At 42.5% G+C, this 20,201-nt stretch overlaps 1 protein-coding gene across 1 annotated transcript in view; it reads left to right on the forward strand.

Annotated features, from left to right (window-relative positions):
- Positions 1-14,973, forward strand: part of LOC139467130 (battenin-like) — a 28,316-nt gene extending 13,343 nt beyond the window's left edge. The window contains exons 7-14 of the mRNA XM_071248847.1: positions 3,024-3,130; positions 6,469-6,523; positions 6,849-7,009; positions 8,781-8,884; positions 10,571-10,690; positions 12,773-12,883; positions 13,471-13,636; positions 14,691-14,973. Of these exons, the coding sequence (XP_071104948.1) occupies positions 3,024-3,130; positions 6,469-6,523; positions 6,849-7,009; positions 8,781-8,884; positions 10,571-10,690; positions 12,773-12,883; positions 13,471-13,636; positions 14,691-14,752 (886 nt within the window). The 3' untranslated portion in view covers positions 14,753-14,973. The remainder of the gene's footprint in view (positions 1-3,023; positions 3,131-6,468; positions 6,524-6,848; positions 7,010-8,780; positions 8,885-10,570; positions 10,691-12,772; positions 12,884-13,470; positions 13,637-14,690) is intronic.
- Positions 14,974-20,201: the final 5,228 nt, after the last annotated feature.

Genomic DNA, 20,201 nt, shown 5'->3' on the forward strand with positions numbered 1-20,201 from the left:
ATGATTGGCCAACAAAGATGACTAATAATCACCACAACTTCGGAAATCTCTCCCATCACATTTATTGTGTCGGCCATTTTGGCTTCGTGTGCTTGATGTAAATGTATTAAGACGCGCTGTCATTGCGACCGACTTACCGTGGTAGTTCTTAACAGTTATTTCTTATCTCATGATGATATTAATTGAATATATTTCTTGTAAACAAACTACAAAAGATGTCACTGTGAGTATATACACGCTCACGTCACCTCTGCTTACGCTCATGTCACCTCTGCTTTTGAGGAACTACGTCATTCTGCGATACAGCTGGTTGTTGTATGGCTGTCAGTGTAAACAAGAAATCACACATACTAGAGAAAACTGTGTATAGATCTTCATCCTTTGAGGTAAAAAAATAGTGATATAAAAAATGATATGAATTGGTTTTCTCTTTGTGTGAGTTTATTGGAATGAACCTTCATAGACTGAGGGCCAAACATTGTATGAACATCATCGCAAGCTCCCTTGTTCATTGTATGAACAGCATCGCAAGCTCCCTTGTTCATTGTATGAACATCATCGCTAGCTCCCATGTTCATTGTATGAACAGCATCGCAAGCTCCCTTGTTCATTGTATGAACATCATCGCAAGCTCCCATGTTCATTGTATGAACATCATCGCAAGCTCCCTTGTTCATTGTATGAACATCATCGCTAGCTCCCATGTTCATTGTATGAACATCATCGCAAGCTCCCTTGTTCATTGTATGAACATCATCGCAAGCTCCCTTGTTCATTGTATGAACATCATCGAAAGCTCCCTTGTTCATTGTATGAACATCATCGCTAGCTCCCATGTTCATTGTATGAACATCATCGCAAGCTCCCTTGTTCATTGTATGAACATCATCGCAAGCTCCCTTGTTCATTGTATGAACAGCATCGCAAGCTCCCTTGTTCATTGTATGAACATCATCGCAAGCTCCCTTGTTCATTGTATGAACATCATCGCAAGCTCCCATGTTCATTGTATGAACATCATCGCTAGCTCCCTTGTTCATTGTATGAACATCATCGCAAGCTCCCTTGTTCATTGTATGAACATCATCGCAAGCTCCCTTGTTCATTGTATGAACATCATCGCAAGCTCCCATGTTCATTGTATGAACATCATCGCTAGCTCCCATGTTCATTGTATGAACATCATCGCTAGCTCCCATGTTCATTGTATGAACATCATCGCAAGCTCCCTTGTTCATTGTATGAACATCATCGCAAGCTCCCATGTTCATTGTATGAACATCATCGCAAGCTCCCTTGTTCATTGTATGAACATCATCGCAAGCTCCCTTGTTCATTGTATGAACATCATCGCAAGCTCCCTTGTTCATTGTATGAACAGCATCGCAAGCTCCCTTGTTCATTGTATGAACATCATCGCAAGCTCCCTTGTTCATTGTATGAACATCATCGCAAGCTCCCTTGTTCATTGTATGAACATCATCGCAAGCTCCCTTGTTCATTGTATGAACATCATCGCAAGCTCCCTTGTTCATTGTATGAACATCATCGCAAGCTCCCTTGTTCATTGTATGAACATCATCGCAAGCTCCCTTGTTCATTGTATGAACATCATCGCTAGCTCCCTTGTTCATTGTATGAACATCATCGCAAGCTCCCTTGTTCATTGTATGAACATCATCGCAAGCTCCCTTGTTCATTGTATGAACATCATCGCAAGCTCCCATGTTCATTGTATGAACATCATCGCTAGCTCCCATGTTCATTGTATGAACATCATCGCAAGCTCCCTTGTTCATTGTATGAACATCATCGCAAGCTCCCTTGTTCATTGTATGAACATCATCGCAAGCTCCCTTGTTCATTGTATGAACATCATCGCAAGCTCCCATGTTCATTGTATGAACATCATCGCTAGCTCCCATGTTCATTGTATGAACATCATCGCTAGCTCCCATGTTCATTGTATGAACATCATCGCACGCTCCCTTGTTCATTGTATGAACATCATCGCTAGCTCCCATGTTCATTGTATGAACATCATCGCAAGCTCCCTTGTTCATTGTATGAACATCATCGCAAGCTCCCTTGTTCATTGTATGAACATCATCGCAAGCTCCCATGTTCATTGTATGAACATCATCGCTAGCTCCCTTGTTCATTGTATGAACATCATCGCAAGCTCCCATGTTCATTGTATGAACATCATCGCACGCTCCCTTGTTCATTGTATGAACATCATCGCACGCTCCCTTGTTCATTGTATGAACATCATCGCAAGCTCCCATGTTCATTGTATGAACATCATCGCTAGCTCCCATGTTCATTGTATGAACATCATTGCAAGCTCCCATGTTCATACAGTTAGGTCCTCACTCTATGAAGGTTCATACTCCAATGAACTCACACAAAGTGAAAGTCACTTAATGAAAAGAGTTAAAAGAGTTGATATTAAGAAAGCTTGTTGAGTTGGACATTAAATAGGAAAAGGTATAGAGTGCTCCCATGTCATGGTCGACTCTCACTGTTTGGATTCCCGGTGAAATTTGGACCCCAGCAACCTGTTCTGGTTGTAAGAGGTGACCACATGGATGGGGTGGTCACACGCAGTGACTCGCTCGTACCAAGACAGTGTGGCTCACTGACATCATCAGTCACTGGTTTGTCTGGCCCAGACGTGACTACCTACAGACTGGGGATCGGGTGGTCAGGCTCGCTGACTTGGTTGATGCATGTCATCGTATCTCAATTGCGTGGATTGATGCTCATGATATTCATCACTGGATTGTCTGATCCAGACTCGATTATTTACAGACTGCCGTCATACAGCTGGAATATTGCTGAGTGTGGCGTTAAACAACAAACCAACAACCAACCTATAGACTGCTGTCATGTCGCTTGAATAATGCTGATGCCAGCGCGAAGCACCAAACAAGCATTGCATTACCTCTATCCGTAGAACCAGAATGTCTGAAGGTTTGTATTAATGTGAAAATATTTTTGTTGTGTGGTGTGTGTTGCAGTGTGACCCTGGGCTTCCTGTCTCAGTTTCCCAGCAAACTCATCAACGCCTGGTCCAGCGGCACAGGCATGGCTGGTCTCCTGGGGTCTTCTGTGTACATCATATTTGGTGAGTGTGGAAGTCGTATTTGGTAAGTATGGGGAAACATATTTGGTTAGTGTTGGGAGTCGTATTTGGTAAGTGTGGGAGTCATATTTGGTTAGTGTGGGAGTCATATTTGGTTGGTATGGGAGTCATATTTGGTTAGTGTGGGAGTCATATTTGGTTAGTGTGGGAGTCATATTTGGTAAGTGTGGGAGTCATATTTGGTTGGTGTGGGGAGTCATATTTGGTAAATGTGGGAGTCATATTTGGTAAGTGTGGGAGTCATATTTGGTAAGTGTGGGAGTCATATTTGGTTAGCGTGGGAGTCATATTTGGTTAGTGTGGGGAGTCATATTTGGTTAGTGTGGGGAGGAGTCATATTTGGTTAGTGTGGGGAGTCATATTTGGTTGGTGTGGGAGTCATATTTGGTAAGTGTGGGAGTCATATTTGGTTGGTGTGGGAGTCATATTTGGTTGGTGTGGGAGTCATATTTGGTTGGTGTGGGAGACATATTTGGTTAGTGTGGGGAGTCATATTTGGTTAGTGTGGGGAGTCATATTTGGTTGGTATGGGAGTCATATTTGGTTAGTGTGGGAGTCATATTTGGTTAGTGTGGGAGTCATATTTGGTAAGTGTGGGAGTCATATTTGGTTGGTGTGGGGAGTCATATTTGGTAAATGTGGGAGTCATATTTGGTAAGTGTGGGAGTCATATTTGGTAAGTGTGGGAGTCATATTTGGTTAGCGTGGGAGTCATATTTGGTTAGTGTGGGGAGTCATATTTGGTTAGTGTGGGGAGGAGTCATATTTGGTTAGTGTGGGGAGTCATATTTGGTTGGTGTGGGAGTCATATTTGGTAAGTGTGGGAGTCATATTTGGTTGGTGTGGGAGTCATATTTGGTTGGTGTGGGAGTCATATTTGGTTGGTGTGGGAGACATATTTGGTTAGTGTGGGGAGTCATATTTGGTTAGTGTGGGGAGTCATATTTGGTTAGTGTGGGAGTCATATTTGGTAAGGGTGGGAGTCATATTTGGTTAGTGTGGGGAGTCACATTTGGTTAGTGTGGGGAGGAGTCATATTTGGTTAGTGTGGGAGTCATATTTGGTTGGTGTGGGAGTCATATTTGGTTGGTGTGGGAGTCATATTTGGTTGGTGTGGGAGACATATTTGGTTAGTGTGGGGAGTCATATTTGGTTAGTGTGGGGAGTCATATTTGGTTAGTGTGGGGAGTCATATTTGGTAAGTGTGGGAGTCATATTTGGTTAGTGTGGGGAGTCATATTTGGTTAGTGTGGGAGTCATATTTGGTTGGTGTGGGAGTCATATTTGGTTGGTGTGGGAGACATATTTGGTTAGTGTGGGGAGTCATATTTAGTTAGTGTGGGGAGTCATATTTGGTTAGTGTGGGAGTCATATTTGGTAAGTGTGGGAGTCATATTTGGTTAGTGTGGGGAGTCATATTTGGTTAGTGTGGAAGTCGTATTTGGTAAGTATGGGGAAACATATTTGGTTACTGTTGGGAGTCGTATTTGGTAAGTGTGGGAGTCATATTTGGTTAGTGTGGGAGTCATATTTGGTTGGTATGGGAGTCATATTTGGTTAGTGTGGGAGTCATATTTGGTTAGTGTGGGAGTCATATTTGGTAAGTTTGGGAGTCATATTTGGTTGGTGTGGGAGTCATATTTGGTTGGTGTGGGAGACATATTTGGTTAGTGTGGGGAGTCATATTTGGTTAGTGTGGGGAGTCATATTTGGTTAGTGTGGGAGTCATATTTGGTAAGGGTGGGAGTCATATTTGGTTAGTGTGGGGAGTCACATTTGGTTAGTGTGGGGAGGAGTCATATTTGGTTAGTGTGGGAGTCATATTTGGTTGGTGTGGGAGTCATATTTGGTTGGTGTTGGAGTCATATTTGGTTGGTGTGGGAGACATATTTGGTTAGTGTGGGGAGTCATATTTGGTTAGTGTGGGGAGTCATATTTGGTTAGTGTGGGAGTCATATTTGGTAAGTGTGGGAGTCATATTTGGTTAGTGTGGGGAGTCATATTTGGTTAGTGTGGGAGTCATATTTGGTTGGTGTGGGAGTCATATTTGGTTGGTGTGGGAGACATATTTGGTTAGTGTGGGGAGTCATATTTGGTTAGTGTGGGGAGTCATATTTGGTTAGTGTGGGAGTCATATTTGGTAAGTGTGGGAGTCATATTTGGTTAGTGTGGGAGTCATATTTGGTTAGTGTGGAAGTCGTTTTTGGTAAGTATGGGGAAACATATTTGGTTAGTGTTGGGAGTCGTATTTGGTTGGTGTGGGAGTCATATTTGGTTAGTGTGGGAGTCATATTTGGTTGGTATGGGAGTCATATTTGGTTAGTGTGGGAGTCATATTTGGTTAGTGTGGGAGTCATATTTGGTAAGTTTGGGAGTCATATTTGGTTGGTGTGGGGAGTCATATTTGGTAAATGTGGGAGTCATATTTGATAAGTGTGGGAGTCATATTTGGTAAGTGTGGGAGTCATATTTGGTTAGTGTGGGAGTCATATTTGGTTAGTGTGGGGAGTCATATTTGGTTAGTGTTTGAGTCATATTTGGTTAGTGTGGGGAGTCATATTTGGTTAGTGTGGGGAGGAGTCATATTTGGTTAGTGTGGGGAGTCATATTTGGTTAGTGTGGGAGTCATATTTGGTAAGTGTGGGAGTCATATTTGGTTGGTGTGGGAGTCATATTTGGTTGGTGTGGGAGTCATATTTGGTTGGTGTGGGAGACATATTTGGTTAGTGTGGGGAGTCATATTTGGTTAGTGTGGGGAGTCATATTTGGTTAGTGTGGGAGTCATATTTGGTAAGTGTGGGAGTCATATTTGGTAAGGGTGGGAGTCATATTTGGTTAGTGTGGGGAGTCATATTTGGTTAGTGTGGGGAGGAGTCATATTTGGTTAGTGTGGGAGTCATATTTGGTTGGTGTGGGAGTCATATTTGGTTGGTGTGGGAGACATATTTGGTTAGTGTGGGGAGTCATATTTGGTTAGTGTGGGGAGTCATATTTGGTTAGTGTGGGAGTCATATTTGGTTGGTGTGGGAGTCATATTTGGTTGGTGTGGGAGACATATTTGGTTAGTGTGGGGAGTCATATTTGGTTAGTGTGGGGAGTCATATTTGGTTAGTGTGGGAGTCATATTTGGTAAGTGTGGGAGTCATATTTGGTAAGTGTGGGAGTCATATTTGGTTAGTGTGGGAGTCATATTTGGTTAGTGTGGGGAGAGTGAGTGAATGCTTATTACCGGTAACAACAGTTTACAAGGAATTTGATGATTATTGAACAGCACGGCTAGACACATAATGTAATGTTACCCTGCTGTCCTGTTATTGTAGGCTGTACTGTGGGCAATGGCAGCGACAAGACCAGCAAGCTGCACACTCTCACAAAGTAAGTAGCTCTCACATCCCTTCTTGTATAACAGAGGCCAGTCAACAGATAGAGTCAAGTTGTTCATACTCCACTTCTGAACTCAAAAGTTATAAAGTTCAGTCAAACTGTTTTCTTGGATATATTGATTTCCCGGTTGTCTCAAACTCATTCCCATCAATAAAAAACAAGTTAAAACTTTCCCTGATTGAGTGCAACAATACGTCGAGAGTCACATGATGACTTGGTAATCATGTGATATGAACAAAATGTGCATGAATGTAGATGTGAAAATACTCTTTTTTGGGACGTGTGGTTATAGTGTTCTGTGACTGTTATGTTCCAGGTATGCGTTCCTCCTGACGACACAGGTCGTGTTGATCTACTGGGTGGCCTACTTCGTCATTGTCCGAGTTCCGACAAGCCCGGCATCAACTCTGTCTGTCAGTGAACCGGAACACGAGACAGTAGATGAGAAGACTCCAATAATACAACACTCTGAGACAGGTAACATGAGTTAACTCCGATAATACAACACTCTCAGACAGGTAACATGAGAAGACTCCGATAATACAACACTCTAAGACAGGTAACATGAGTTAACTCCGATAATACAACACTCTCAGACAGGTAACATGAGAAGACTCCGATAATACAACACTCTAAGACAGGTAACATGAGTTAACTCCGATAATACAACACTCTGAGACAGGTAACATGAGAAGACTCCGATAATACAACACTCTGAGACAGGTAACATGAGTTAACTCCTATAATACAACACCCTCAGACAGATAACATGAGTTAACTCCTATAATACAACACTCTCAGACAGGTAACATGAGTTAACTCTGATAATACAACACTCTCAGACAGGTAACATGAGTTAACTCCGATAATATACTGGTCAAATCTAATAAGGGAACAGTGAAAACTGCAGGGAAAGAAGGTTTACTGTCGGTACATTTGAAATGGCGCACATGCAAATTCATCTTTTCAGAATCAAATGTTGAGATGTCTTTTTGTGCATTGTTTCCAACGGGTATTTGGTAGACAAGGCTTTTTACTGAGTCTAAAACTAAGTGTTTCCTTATTCATTTCCATCAGTATACAGCACCCTCAGACAAAGAGACCAGCATAGGCTCGTGGGGCCCTATTCTAATCCAGAATTCCGATGGGGAGACCAGCATAGGTTGGTGGGGCCCTATCCTAACCCAGAATCCCCATTGGAAGACCAGCATAGTGTGCTAGGGCCCTATCCTAACCCAGAATCCCCATTGGAAGACCAGCACAGGGTGCTGGGGCCCTATCCTAACCCAGAATTCCCATGGGGAGACCAGCATAGGCTGCTGGTCCCCTGTTCTGACCCAGAATCCCTCTCACTCACTCACTCACTCACTTACTCAAATTACTCCTACAGAATGGAAGATGAATATATATTTGTACTTCATGAGAATAGGTATACATATTTGATGTTCTTGTAATGTTGGATATGAAAGACCAGAGTCATTTCTTGCCTCAGGGATGTTTTTAGCCATAACATCAAGATACAGGAGACAACAAGTTGGTCAGGGTTACTTTCACATATGGAAAAGATGAAGAAATGAAAAAATATACAGGATTCAGTTGTACAAAACAACCTTAGCACTACGACTGTTGTAAGTCTATGTTAAGGTATGGGAGTTACGATCACCTTAGCGCTAAGATCGCAACACGGATGCAATGCAGTGATCAATCTCATTATAATAAGATCTTAGTTTTGCTACCGCTCAACAAAGATCTGAGGACATCCCATTACGGGTCACGTCAGAACGACCTTTCGCAAATTTTGACCAAACATTGAAATTACCGACAAGAAATCGATATTAGCCAATCAGAAGGCAGCTTTCTCGAGCTTTACGACACTAGTTTCAAACTGGCGACTACGCTTCGAAACATATTTTGACGTATTCTCGATTAAAAAAATTAAAACTGATAAGAAGAATATTCTGGAATGGCTTATAGATGGCCTAGATTGTATGGATATAATCATAAAACCCGTAAATTTCGTTCGGTATACCCTCTGTTAAATATTTCGAGGCTGCATGATTAGAAAACACTCTCCGACTGTCACTTTCATGATCTGGTAAGCGACGCTTTGATTGGTTGGATGAAAGGTCGTTTTGACATGACCCTTAATGGGATGTCCTCAGATCTTTGTTTAGCGATAGCGAGAACTAAGATCTGATTTTAATGAGATTGCAACAGTAACCTGATTTAAAGTGTTTATGTATGACAGAATCTGAGGGGGAGACTGAGAGGTGTGACCCTCCCGTCCTGGAGGAGACTCCCCTGAGACGTATCTGGAGATGCTTGAAGCTGGTCAGCTGGATGGCAGGCAATGTAAGCTCTCGGGAAACAGGTGCCATAATTAAGTGAGAGCACGGGGACATTGTATCGGCTCGGCATGTAAAGCACCGACAACCTTTTCTTAACGACACTTCGCAGTTGGAAGTGCTGTAGGATGAAGTGACTGAGAGAAGGTGCTTTGCACTGCTGTGTGAGAAAATCAAAATGGCTTGTTCATCAGGGACCATTGATTTTCATTACTGATTTCGCTGGAGAAAGTTTCCATGGTTTAGACAGACGAGGTTTGAGTTATATTTGCAAATCATTCATTGATGATGACTTTGCCTGTATCATTAAGTGGTTTATCATGGTCCCAAAGGTGGGACATTTAGCATGGTGCTGCAACCATGGTGTACGGTACGTTCCACTGGAAGCTCTCAGTGTGGTTGTAGCTATCTTTCTGAAACGCAACATGCTACCTACTGCATTTAGAAACCTCCAGGAACGTCAACCTATTGTTCTCCAGTCGGGTTAAATCTCGTAAACAGGGACGTTGTAATGTCCCCGGTATTTTATATAATGTCCCGTGGATGTTATTGATACAACTTCTGATTAGGTTGTGACATAGCAATTTTTCTTTCTGAAATTTATTTTGCATTTGAAACAAAATGTAATGAAATGTAAAATCTGATGACAAATGTTTTCTTTATATTCCCGAGGATCGAACACACATCCTTCATAGTGAGTGTACCACTAGGCTACAGAGGCGCTGATAAATTACAGTGCTTTTAAGTATGTCTTTTTCAAGTACTGTACGCCAGCAACAGATATTTTACGCCTGTTTCCTAAGGTTCATGGAAAGTATGTTTGAAACAAAAAAATGTTGATACCCCGGTAAATGTTGTTTTAAGTTTCTTGTTTCGGTTAATAAGTTAGATAAAACACTTCCCCTTGTTTTTTTGTGATACTTATCCGCAGATGTTGGTTTTCAGTATCATTAAAACCCTCGGACGTGCTTTATCCCACATGTAGCATGGAGACAGAACACTGTCCTCAGTGTTTAATGTATGCACTGTGCGGGACAATGCTCACATATGATAGCTATAGGCATCCTCTGGAGAATACATGTCCTTAGTGCAAGGTATTTGTCACTAAGTTACAGAACATTTTTGAACTGAAGGAATTTTGTTATGTAGCTTGACAAAATGGGCTTAGAAAAATAAAAGAATTGGTTCTCAGGAAATGACTTTTGAAATATAGTGTGGGTGGGCAATGTTGTTTTGGGGTGTTTTTTTTGCCTGTTCAATCTAGAAATTAACTAAATAAACAGTTGTGTGCCATCAACCTGGGAAAGGTTCTCCCTACATAAACAAGCATACAGACTCCTGTTGCTGCCATGGCCATAAGATGAGAAGCGCAGTAAAGCAATGTGCATGTAAAGGGAAGTAACTGGATCACATTCTTTTTAAGTATAAAGATTTTTATTTTTTTGCAAAGGAAAATAAAAATGAAATGTGCGACGGATTTATTATCATGTGGGCGGTGCCTGAGAACCAAAAATATTATTTTTATTAGCCTTGCATATTTGAGTTTATGATTACAATTTTCTTCCCACAAAGAAATGTAATTTCAATATACGATTTTGTTAAGGATATTAATTTGGAGAATTGGGAAATACTTTATTTAGTTGGAATGAAGTTTTGAGTTCATGGTGAGCTTCTCTGTCCATCTCTACTTCAGTTGGCAGCTGTGTATGTGTTCGAGTACGTCGCCAGGGGATGCGCCGCCAAGGTCCGGCCCAAGTCCGAATACCACGTGGGTTGTCCTGAGCTGTATGCTGCGCTCCAGCTCTGTTATCAGGTGGGGATCCCCCAGACTTCCACCTACCCATAATCTGCAGTGGCACAGCAAGGATGTTATGATAAGGAGCTCAAACTGTGAGCTCTGGGTTGTTGTGGGGCGGGATGTTGCTACATTTTGATAACCCCGTGTATTGACCTCACTTTGTGTGAGGAGCATAGATGCAGGCTTGTATGTTTGTGTGGAGGTAGACCTTGCTTTGTGCTAGAAGCAATAATAATGTTGTGTTGAAGGCTGATGTGTTTGTGTCGAGGTCGACCTTGCTTTGTGCTAGAAGCAATAATAATGTTGTGTTGAAGGCCGATGTGTTTGTGTCGAGATCGACCTTGCTTTGTGTTGAAAGCAATAATAATGTTGTGTTGAAGGCCGATGTGTTTGTGTCGAGGTCGACCTTGCTTTTTGCTAGAAGCAATAATAATGTTGTGTTGAAGGCCGATGTGTTTGTGTCGAGGTCGACCTTGTTTTGTGTTGGAAGCAACAATAATGTTGTGTCGAAGGCCGATGTGTTTGTGTCGAGGTCGACCTTGCTTTGTGCTAGAAGCAATAATAATGTTGTGTTGAAGGCCAGTGTGTTTGTGTCAAGGTCGACCTTGCTTTGTGTTGGAAGAAATAATAATGTTGTGTTTAAGGCCGATGTGTTTGTGTCGAGGTAGACCTTGCTTTGTGCTAGAAGCAATAATAATGTTGTGTTGAAGGCCAGTGTGTTTGTGTCAAGGTCGACCTTGCTTTGTGTTGGAAGAAATGATAATGTTGTGTTGAAGGCCGTTGTGCTTGTGTCAAGGTAGACCTTGCTTTGTGCTAGAAGCAATAATAATGTGTTGAAGGCCGGGGTCGAATTTGCTGATGAGGAGAGATAATAAAAAAAACAAAAAAACATTGTTTCGGTTCATGTTACATGAACAATTCGTATAAACTCCACATGCTTCGCAGAAATCAGATCGTGCAATGAATTTCACATGCAGAAAATGGATCGTCAGTGTAGGCTAGGAGGGTTGTGTTGAAGGCTGATGTGTTTGTGTCCAGCTCAACCTTACTTTATGTACTCACCGCCAAAAGAAACGCAAATACCATATTAATATGGTTAATATATGAAGAACTGCTTATAATCAAGAGACATTAGATTGGTTCAATGCACAAATGAGCATACTGCTATGTTATGTGAAACGATGCTCATGAACGCATCACATGTGACGTCATAGATCCATGACACAACATGCACCATTTGTCTTGTGCAGGATTAGTGAGTGAGTGAGTGAGTTTGGTTTAGCGCTGCTTTTAACAGTATTCCAGGTGATTCCAGAATCGCGGCGCCTTAGACGACTGGGCCACCCATTCCCCCTGCAGGATTAGTGTGTAAAGTTAGGAAACCATATTGTGATAAGAAAAAAAGTCACTCTGTGGTGACACTTGACTGTTTGTTTTGTCATTAAGTGGTACACATTGGAACCATCTCTTCTTGACGTACACACTTCTCTATATGTTTCCATGGTTCTCGTTTCTTTTGGCGGTGAGTATATAAGAAGCAGCGATAATGTTGTGTTTGCAGGCCGGTGTGTTTGTGCCGAGGTCGACCTTGCTTTGTGCTATAAGCAGCGATAATGTTGTGTTTGCAGGCCGGTGTGTTTGTGCCGAGGTCGACCTTGCTTTGTGCTATAAGCAGCGATAATGTTGTGTTTGCAGGCCGGTGTGTTTGTGCCGAGGTCGACCTTGCTTTGTGCTATAAGCAGCGATAATGTTGTGTTTGCAGGCCGGTGTGTTTGTGCCGAGGTCGACGTTGCTTTGTGCTATAAGCAGCGATAATGTTGTGTTTGCAGGCCGGTGTGTTTGTGCCGAGGTCGACCTTGCTTTGTGCTATAAGCAGCGATAATGTTGTGTTTGCAGGCCGGTGTGTTTGTGCCGAGGTCGACCTTGCTTTGTGCTATAAGCAGCGATAATGTTGTGTTTGCAGGCCGGTGTGTTTGTGCCAAGGTCGACCTTGCTTTGTGCTATAAGCAGCGATAATGTTGTGTTTGCAGGCCGGTGTGTTTGTGCCGAGGTCGACCTTGCTTTGTGCTAGAAGCAATAATAATGTTGTGTTTGCAGGCCGGTGTGTTTGTGTCGAGGTCGTCCGTACAGCTGGTGCAGATACAAAGGGTGGAAGTACTATCAGGCTTACAATTCATCAACATGATCATCTGGATATTTGATGTGCACGTAAGTCTGTCTCATGATCCAACTGTATAACCATAATACATAAACTGTTTCCAGGCGTTTTTAGAACATGTGTTCCCCTTAACAGAAGTCATATCGCGGCACACTGTCTTTTGTCTGTCTGTCAAACAATTACATTTTTTACATACTTTGTGAAACAAGTGGAAACTTTGTATGGATGATCCAAGCAGTTCAGACTCTAAAGGTTTTAGACATGGCTGATTTGGCAGCCATTTTGGAATTTTTATTTTTGCCATCATGTCTCTGTTAGAATTTTCCATGAAGAATGTTGTATGGATAATAAGGGGGGACTAACGGGATCGGGTGGTCAGTCTCTTTGACTTGGTTGATGCATGTCATCGTATCCCAATTGCGTAGATCGATGCTCATGATGTCAATCACAGTATTGTCTGGTCCAGACTCGATTATTTACAGATCGCCGTCATATAACTGGAATATTGCTGAATGCGGCATTAAACAACAAACAACAAACAAAGAAACAAATGAACATCTACATGGTGAAAGTAGACACTCACGACACAAATCCCGTAGACTGCAGCAATGGTACACTTATTTGTTCACTTTAACAGTACAAGTTCCTGCCAGTGGCGGTGTTGCCAGCGTTCATGGTGTATGTTGGGTTGTTGGGCGGGGCCTCCTACGTCAACATCTTCTACATCCTGCTCCACAGCGACCGCTTCCCTGCCAAAGACAAGGAGCTGTGCATCAACCTCACGGCTCTGTTCATCACAATCGGTCTGTACAGCAAGGACTGAACTCTCCACCCCCACCCCCTTCACTGTGCCCTCATTGTTGTATTCGTTGCCCTCATATTTCCCCCCCCAGAACACATTTTGCAGGGAGTATTAACAAGGCCACTGTCAGGTCTATATCATCTTCCCGAGGCAAGAGAGTTAATTGACTATAAAGTCCAGTTTCCAACCTTGCCTAACTAGGCGGGTATTATGGAGTTACATTTTGGCTGGACTAACGAGTCTATGCATAGTCAAATCAAAATCGAACAACGAAAACGAAATCTGGTTTGTAAACTAATGTGCAGATTTCAGTCAATTGCAGTATTTGCAAAGCATGTGCACCAGCAACTCGTCAACAGATATTTTCTAAACCTTTTCATGTTTTTAATCAAGGCGCTCGCTTGATTTGATGTACCTTGCGATGTAAAACCCGTTTTATCACAATATAGATCTTGATGATCGATCAGATCGTCTTGACTGGGCGCCGCCATTTTTTGCAAACAAATGCATGTGATGGAATCGGATTGGTCCATAGGAGAGGCTCAGAAGAACATAACCCTTAATAGCCACTTTTCGGGCTACTGATCGAGCCCAGGAATTCCAGCCTAGTTCGGCAAGGGTGGAAACTGGACTTTTAAAAGTCAGTTGAGTTTTTTGCCTCGGGAAGATGGGTCTATACAGGTCCAGCAGAGAACTGGTGTCTTTTGATGGTTTGGGATTTTTCAAACGAATATTTGTTTGAGTTTCCATGGCAACAAGATTAATATATTGATTCACGACAAGTATTTACTGTTGCAGGGGTATAATGGCTGTCCTCTTGTGGTTGTATCTGTTGTCTTCATTGTTGTCGCGACAATGCTGATTGTTGTATTTGTAACCTTGAATCCTACAGCACATAGTGACGAGTTTCTGATAAAACTATTCATGCCCCTTTTTGTAAAATATTCCAGTTTGTAAATCTTTTTTTTAATTTTTTTTTTTTTCAATCTGAACACACAGTTCACTTATAAAAGTTACCCAATGGTTAATATAAAAACTTCACTTTCATGTTTCAGGAATATGCATCGGAACTGGCGTGGAGACAGCACTGTTCACAACACTGCTAAAGAACGACTAATGTTCACTGTTGGTCCCCGGATTTTTAACTGCGACATTTCTGACATCCTGTTTGGGGCGGGGCCAGTGTGGACCAGGTTGGTGCACTCACCGAGTCTGTACCACTCAGGGAGAAGTCAACATCCTCAGGAAGCCGTCCCTGTGTACATCATCCCCGTGTCATCACTGTCGTCATAGAAACGATGTGCATTACATTTTCTTGTTGGTGATATTTTCTAGAGTAAAGGCAATGTGCAATATATCATACAAGATTTATCACCGAGTTTAGTTCATTCTTTTAGCTCTTTATTTTGAGTACTTTTTAATTCATAAATGTTTCAAAAATATATATTTTGTAATAACACCAAAATGATGAAATATTTGTTGCTCTGTAACTTAATTTTACACTGTAACAGTTCATTATACACTTGTAACAAAATAAGTATTATCAGAACGGTGAATTTCCATATGTGCGTATTTAATGTATTTACAATATTTTTACAGCAAGAAATATACTTTCATTCCCACAAGACCAAAAAGGGACCATGCAACAAAATATAAGTGCAATAATCTTAGACACGACGTTGAACCCCATTTCACCTCGCCTCAATCTCATTAAAATCAGATCTTAGTTCTCACTACAGCTAAACAAAGATCTGAGGACATCCCATTACGGGTCACGTCAGACCGACCTTGCGGGAACTTTGACCGACCCATCAGAAGGCAACTCTCTCGTGCTTTACGGCGCTAATTTCAAATTGACGACTACGCTTCGAAACATATTTTGACAAATTCTCGATTACAAATTTGAAACCTGAACCAAAAAACAAACCATTCTGGAATGGCTAATAGACATAGGATTCGTCGTTAAACGGTTCGGAATACCCCATGTTCAAGTTTTCGAGGTTGCATGATTAGAAATCACATTCCGACCGTCATTTTCATAATCTGGTAAGCGACGCTCTGATTGGTCGGATGAAAGGCCGTTCTGACGTGACTCCTAATGGGATGTCTTCAGATCTTTGTTTAGCGGTAGCGAGAACTAAGGTCTGATTTTAATGAGATTGACCTCTACTCACCCATTTTGAGCGCAAATATTTGAAGCGGTCGTAAAATATGTCTGATCCCTGTGTATTGTAAACTGCAACACCGACGATGGAAGTGTTCCTTCTGAACGTTAAAATGATCAGTACCCAAGCACGGATACGGCTTGTGATCTGCATCCGCGGATGCCACTTCATGTAACATCATCACGTCCATGACACTGCATAACTCAAACAATTGAATGAACATGACACATGCAGATAACTGTAAGGTGAGCTAATAGTTCGTTTGACCCGTGAAGATCCAGGGTAGAACAGGTCTTCAGCAACCCATGCTTGCCGTGAAAGGCGACTATGCTTGTCGTAAGAGGCGACTAACGGGATCGGGTCGTAAGGCTCACTGACTTGGTTGATGTATGTTATTGTATCCGAATTGCATGGATCGATGCTTATGATGCCAATCACTGGATTGTCTGGTTCAGACTCGATTATTTACAGACCGCCGTCATATAGCTGGAATATTGCTGAGTGCGGCGTTAAACAACAAACAAACCAAACTAAAAGTTCGTTTAAATCACGAACGTCTGAATGTATGCAGTCTTGTGTTGAAAACAGGTCAGCGCTCAATTCACAGTGTTACCATGCCATTAACTCGGGGAGGCTCACGTTTTTATAGACTGAAATGTTTTTTACACGTTTCGTCCTTTTTCAAGAAACATTTAGAAGCACAAATGTCTTGATCAAAGGGAATCAACAGACCTTTGTCTTAGTCTTGAGGAATTAACCAAATCAATTTACATTACTGTTCTGTTTCCATCGACCTCATGAGACAGACATGAAATGGAAGCTGGTAGATATTTTCGTTTTCAATAAAGAATTTCTGTGTAATAACGTGCAATAATTATAAGAATGAGAATGAAATGATTGTTAGTTTTGTATTTTGAAATGGCTTGTTTATATCATAAAACTACTATAAAAATTGAAGCAAAGATGTCCTTGTATGTCTCGACGCCTAGATGTCATGCTGCTGGCACAATATTAACGCGAACATACCGACATCCAGCAAGTATCTACCTGTTCTACACGTGAAGGTCAGGGTTAGAGATGGTTGTCAGCAACCCATGCTTGTCGTCAGAGGCGACTCACGGGATCGGGTGGTCAGGCTCGCGGACTTGGTTGCCTTAAACTGTGACTGCTTGTCGTAAGAGGCGACTCACGGGATCGGGTGGTCAGGCTCGCTGACTTGGTTGATGCATGTCATCGTATCCCAATTGCATAGATCGAGGCTCATGATGTCAATCACTGGAATGTGTTGTCCAGATTAGATTATTTACAGACCGCCGTCATATAGCTGGAATATTGCTGAGTGCGTCGTTAAACAACAAAGAAACAAATTAATGAGAGCGTTACACAATGTGCGTAACCTGGCGACGAGGATATCTGTCAAAACACTATACTCTGTTTCATGTCGCTGGGTCGTAGCTTGTTCCCAACATGTTATTTTTTAATAGATGTTTGGATGGCAAATTCGTAACAAAGTTGTTATTTTGTTATGACCTACTGGAGGGCACCGATGGCTCAGTCGCCTAATGCGTGCAATTCACTGTGCAGAGTTGCGTCCCTTGACCAGAAACCTATGGTTGTGGGTTCGAATCCCGGTTCCTCCCGATTATGTTTTTAGATTTGTCAGCACCTTACCCGTGCTCGTGTTACACCAAAGTAGTAAACGTATCTGCATCACGTCAGGCTTTTCTCCCACATTAAGCTGACACGCCGTGATGAAACTGGAATACTGTTCAAAACGGCGTTAAACCCAAGTCACTCACTCACTCACTTATAAACTGCTAATTGTCTTCAAATGTTCACAAGTGAGCAGGGGGGACGGGTGGCCCAGTCGTCTAAGGCGCTGTGTAGAGTTGCGTCCCTTGCGCAGGCCAGGAACCTCTGATTGTGGGTTCGAATCCCGGTTCGCCCCGATTATGTTTCTATGTTTGTCAGCACCATACCCGTCCTCTTGGCTTTGACCGAAGTGGTAAAGGTCTGAGACCTGCATCACTTCTGACTTTCCTCCCACATTAAGTTGACACGCCGTGATATAACTTGAATACTGTTAAAAGCGGCGTTAAACCCAACTCACTCACTCACTCACAAGTGAGCAACAATAATCTACCGATTTCTATCTTCAGCAGTACATTTTGTGACACAATGAGACTACCCCCGCCCCAGAATCGTGACAACAACAAATATATGGCTGAGGTAGAGCCTGTACAAAGTACCCCAACCGATTATACGTTAATATAAATAACCTTTAATTAATTTTAGATTAAAACAGGTCATCGCACAATAATTAGAAGTCCTGTAGATTGATCAAATTAAAAACACAACCACAGCAATTTAAACCGTCACAAGACCATCTTTTCTTTGCATCAAAGAAAATACGAATCGATTTTTCGATATGCAATAGACGCCTCTTCATCTTGTACGATTGATGCTATTGTATGGATCAGCTGGGATTTCCGCAGCACGCGATCAACATCATCTGACAGTTGTAGGATGGTCTGCAACGAATGCCAGGCACCTACAAATCCCCGCCAGGGCAGAGTTATCTCCCGTACATGAGGGTCGGGTGGTGGCGGTGTGTGTGACCCGGCTGGTGGCGTGCCCTCGCCCTCGCACTTGACGGCGTGGATCGTTGCCAACTGTCAATAACTGATTTGGCTGGATCAGACTCAATAGTTTAGAGGTTTATTCCTGTCCTAGGCTATTAACACTTTCATACATTGACGAAATGTTTGTACCCACTCGCGACCGCCTCCGTGGTCTAGTGTTAGAACATCCCCCCCCCCCCCCCCCCCCCCCCCCCCCCCCCCCAACCCCTTCCGAGAGCGCAAGGTCCGGGGTTCGATCCTCGGCCGCGTCACACCAAAAGACGTTAAAAGATGGTACTTGTTGTTACCCTGTCTGGCGCTAGGCATTAAGGGGCTAAAACAAGGACTGGTCGGCTCGGAGTCAGTATTCTGTGTCTGATTGGGGTATTCATGTTAAACTGCGGCATGGTATTTCAGTGGGGTTGTACTATAAATCGGCATCAGTCCTGACTAGTACAAGCAACCACACAAACACACACACGTACATGCACGTCGCTATATAAGTGCAATAATCTTGGACGCGACGTTAAACCCCATTTCACCTCACCTCACCTTGTACCCACACGTGCGCATCAATGAACCCACGAACAGGTGCGCGGACACATATACATATATCACCTCCAGTGTTCGAAATAGACCACAGCCCGTAGGCCCGAGGCGGACAGATTTCTTCTCGGGCTGATAGTTTTAAATTTCAGCACGCCCTTACGGTCTGCAGTTTATTTATGTAATTATTTATTAAGCATTATTTACGAAATGTGATAAACAATTTTGATATTACGAAAATGTAGTATTAGACCTTTCAAATGATGTATGACTTGTAATCGCAAAGATGTTTCACAAGCTCATAATTTCTGATAAATGTAGGCTTCATCTATCACCACAGAGTCTCTGGGAACTCGGCGTGATAGCAGTAATAGCTTCTAGTTGATTTGTGTTTTGTAATATATTTTGCTAGAGTATGTCTCCCTGCTTCGGCGAAAATGTTTAGGCTTACAGTTTTCCAATGGGCCTACATTTTTTCCATTGGGCCTACAGTTTTTCCAATGGGCCTACAGTTTTTCCAATGGGCCTACAGTTTTTTAAAGGTGCTGTCCCTTAAGGCTCTCAGTTCACTGTGCTGAGTTCAAGACACTGATCCCTTCCATATGCACGCACGCACGCAGGCATACACGCACGCACGCACACACGCACGCACACGGCATATCGGCACTAGTACAGTGGCATTTCAGTATTTCATTTTGATGCAATCCCGCCATAACCCGCCACACGAAGTTTCAATAACACGATGGCGATTTTGAAACCGGTTATTGACCAGAAATTAAGTATACACTTTGATTTGAAGAAACGAGCAAACAGAAACACTTTGCACAAACATAAATGGTAATACCTGCCGCCAGCTTGTGTCGTGCCATGCGATATTCTCGTGCACGCAAATAACCCCCGCTGGATTCTATCCGAGACAATCTGGGATTGCCATGAGCCGAGTTGGTCCCTAGTGCAACTCGGCCGTCATCCTATAACTGTACGACTCCATACAATGACATCGTACTTCTCTAATCTCCCTGGTCTGAACACATAGTGGATATGACAAGATATGCCATTCTTATTATATATACTACACACTCATCGAGCTTAATGGTGCATGCTGATTTGAAACTACTGTTTCTTGTCTTGACGATTTATTTCTGAAAATGTAAAGTGACGTTGAATATTAAGGTATAGAGGGTTTCTTTTCAACGGTGCTCGCGACCAGATTGTGTCTATTTCGTGGATATGT

This window comes from Haliotis cracherodii, unplaced genomic scaffold, assembly GCF_022045235.1.
Source record: "Haliotis cracherodii isolate W230 unplaced genomic scaffold, xgHalCrac1.p SCAF_19, whole genome shotgun sequence".
Taxonomy (NCBI): Eukaryota; Metazoa; Mollusca; class Gastropoda; order Lepetellida; family Haliotidae; genus Haliotis; species Haliotis cracherodii.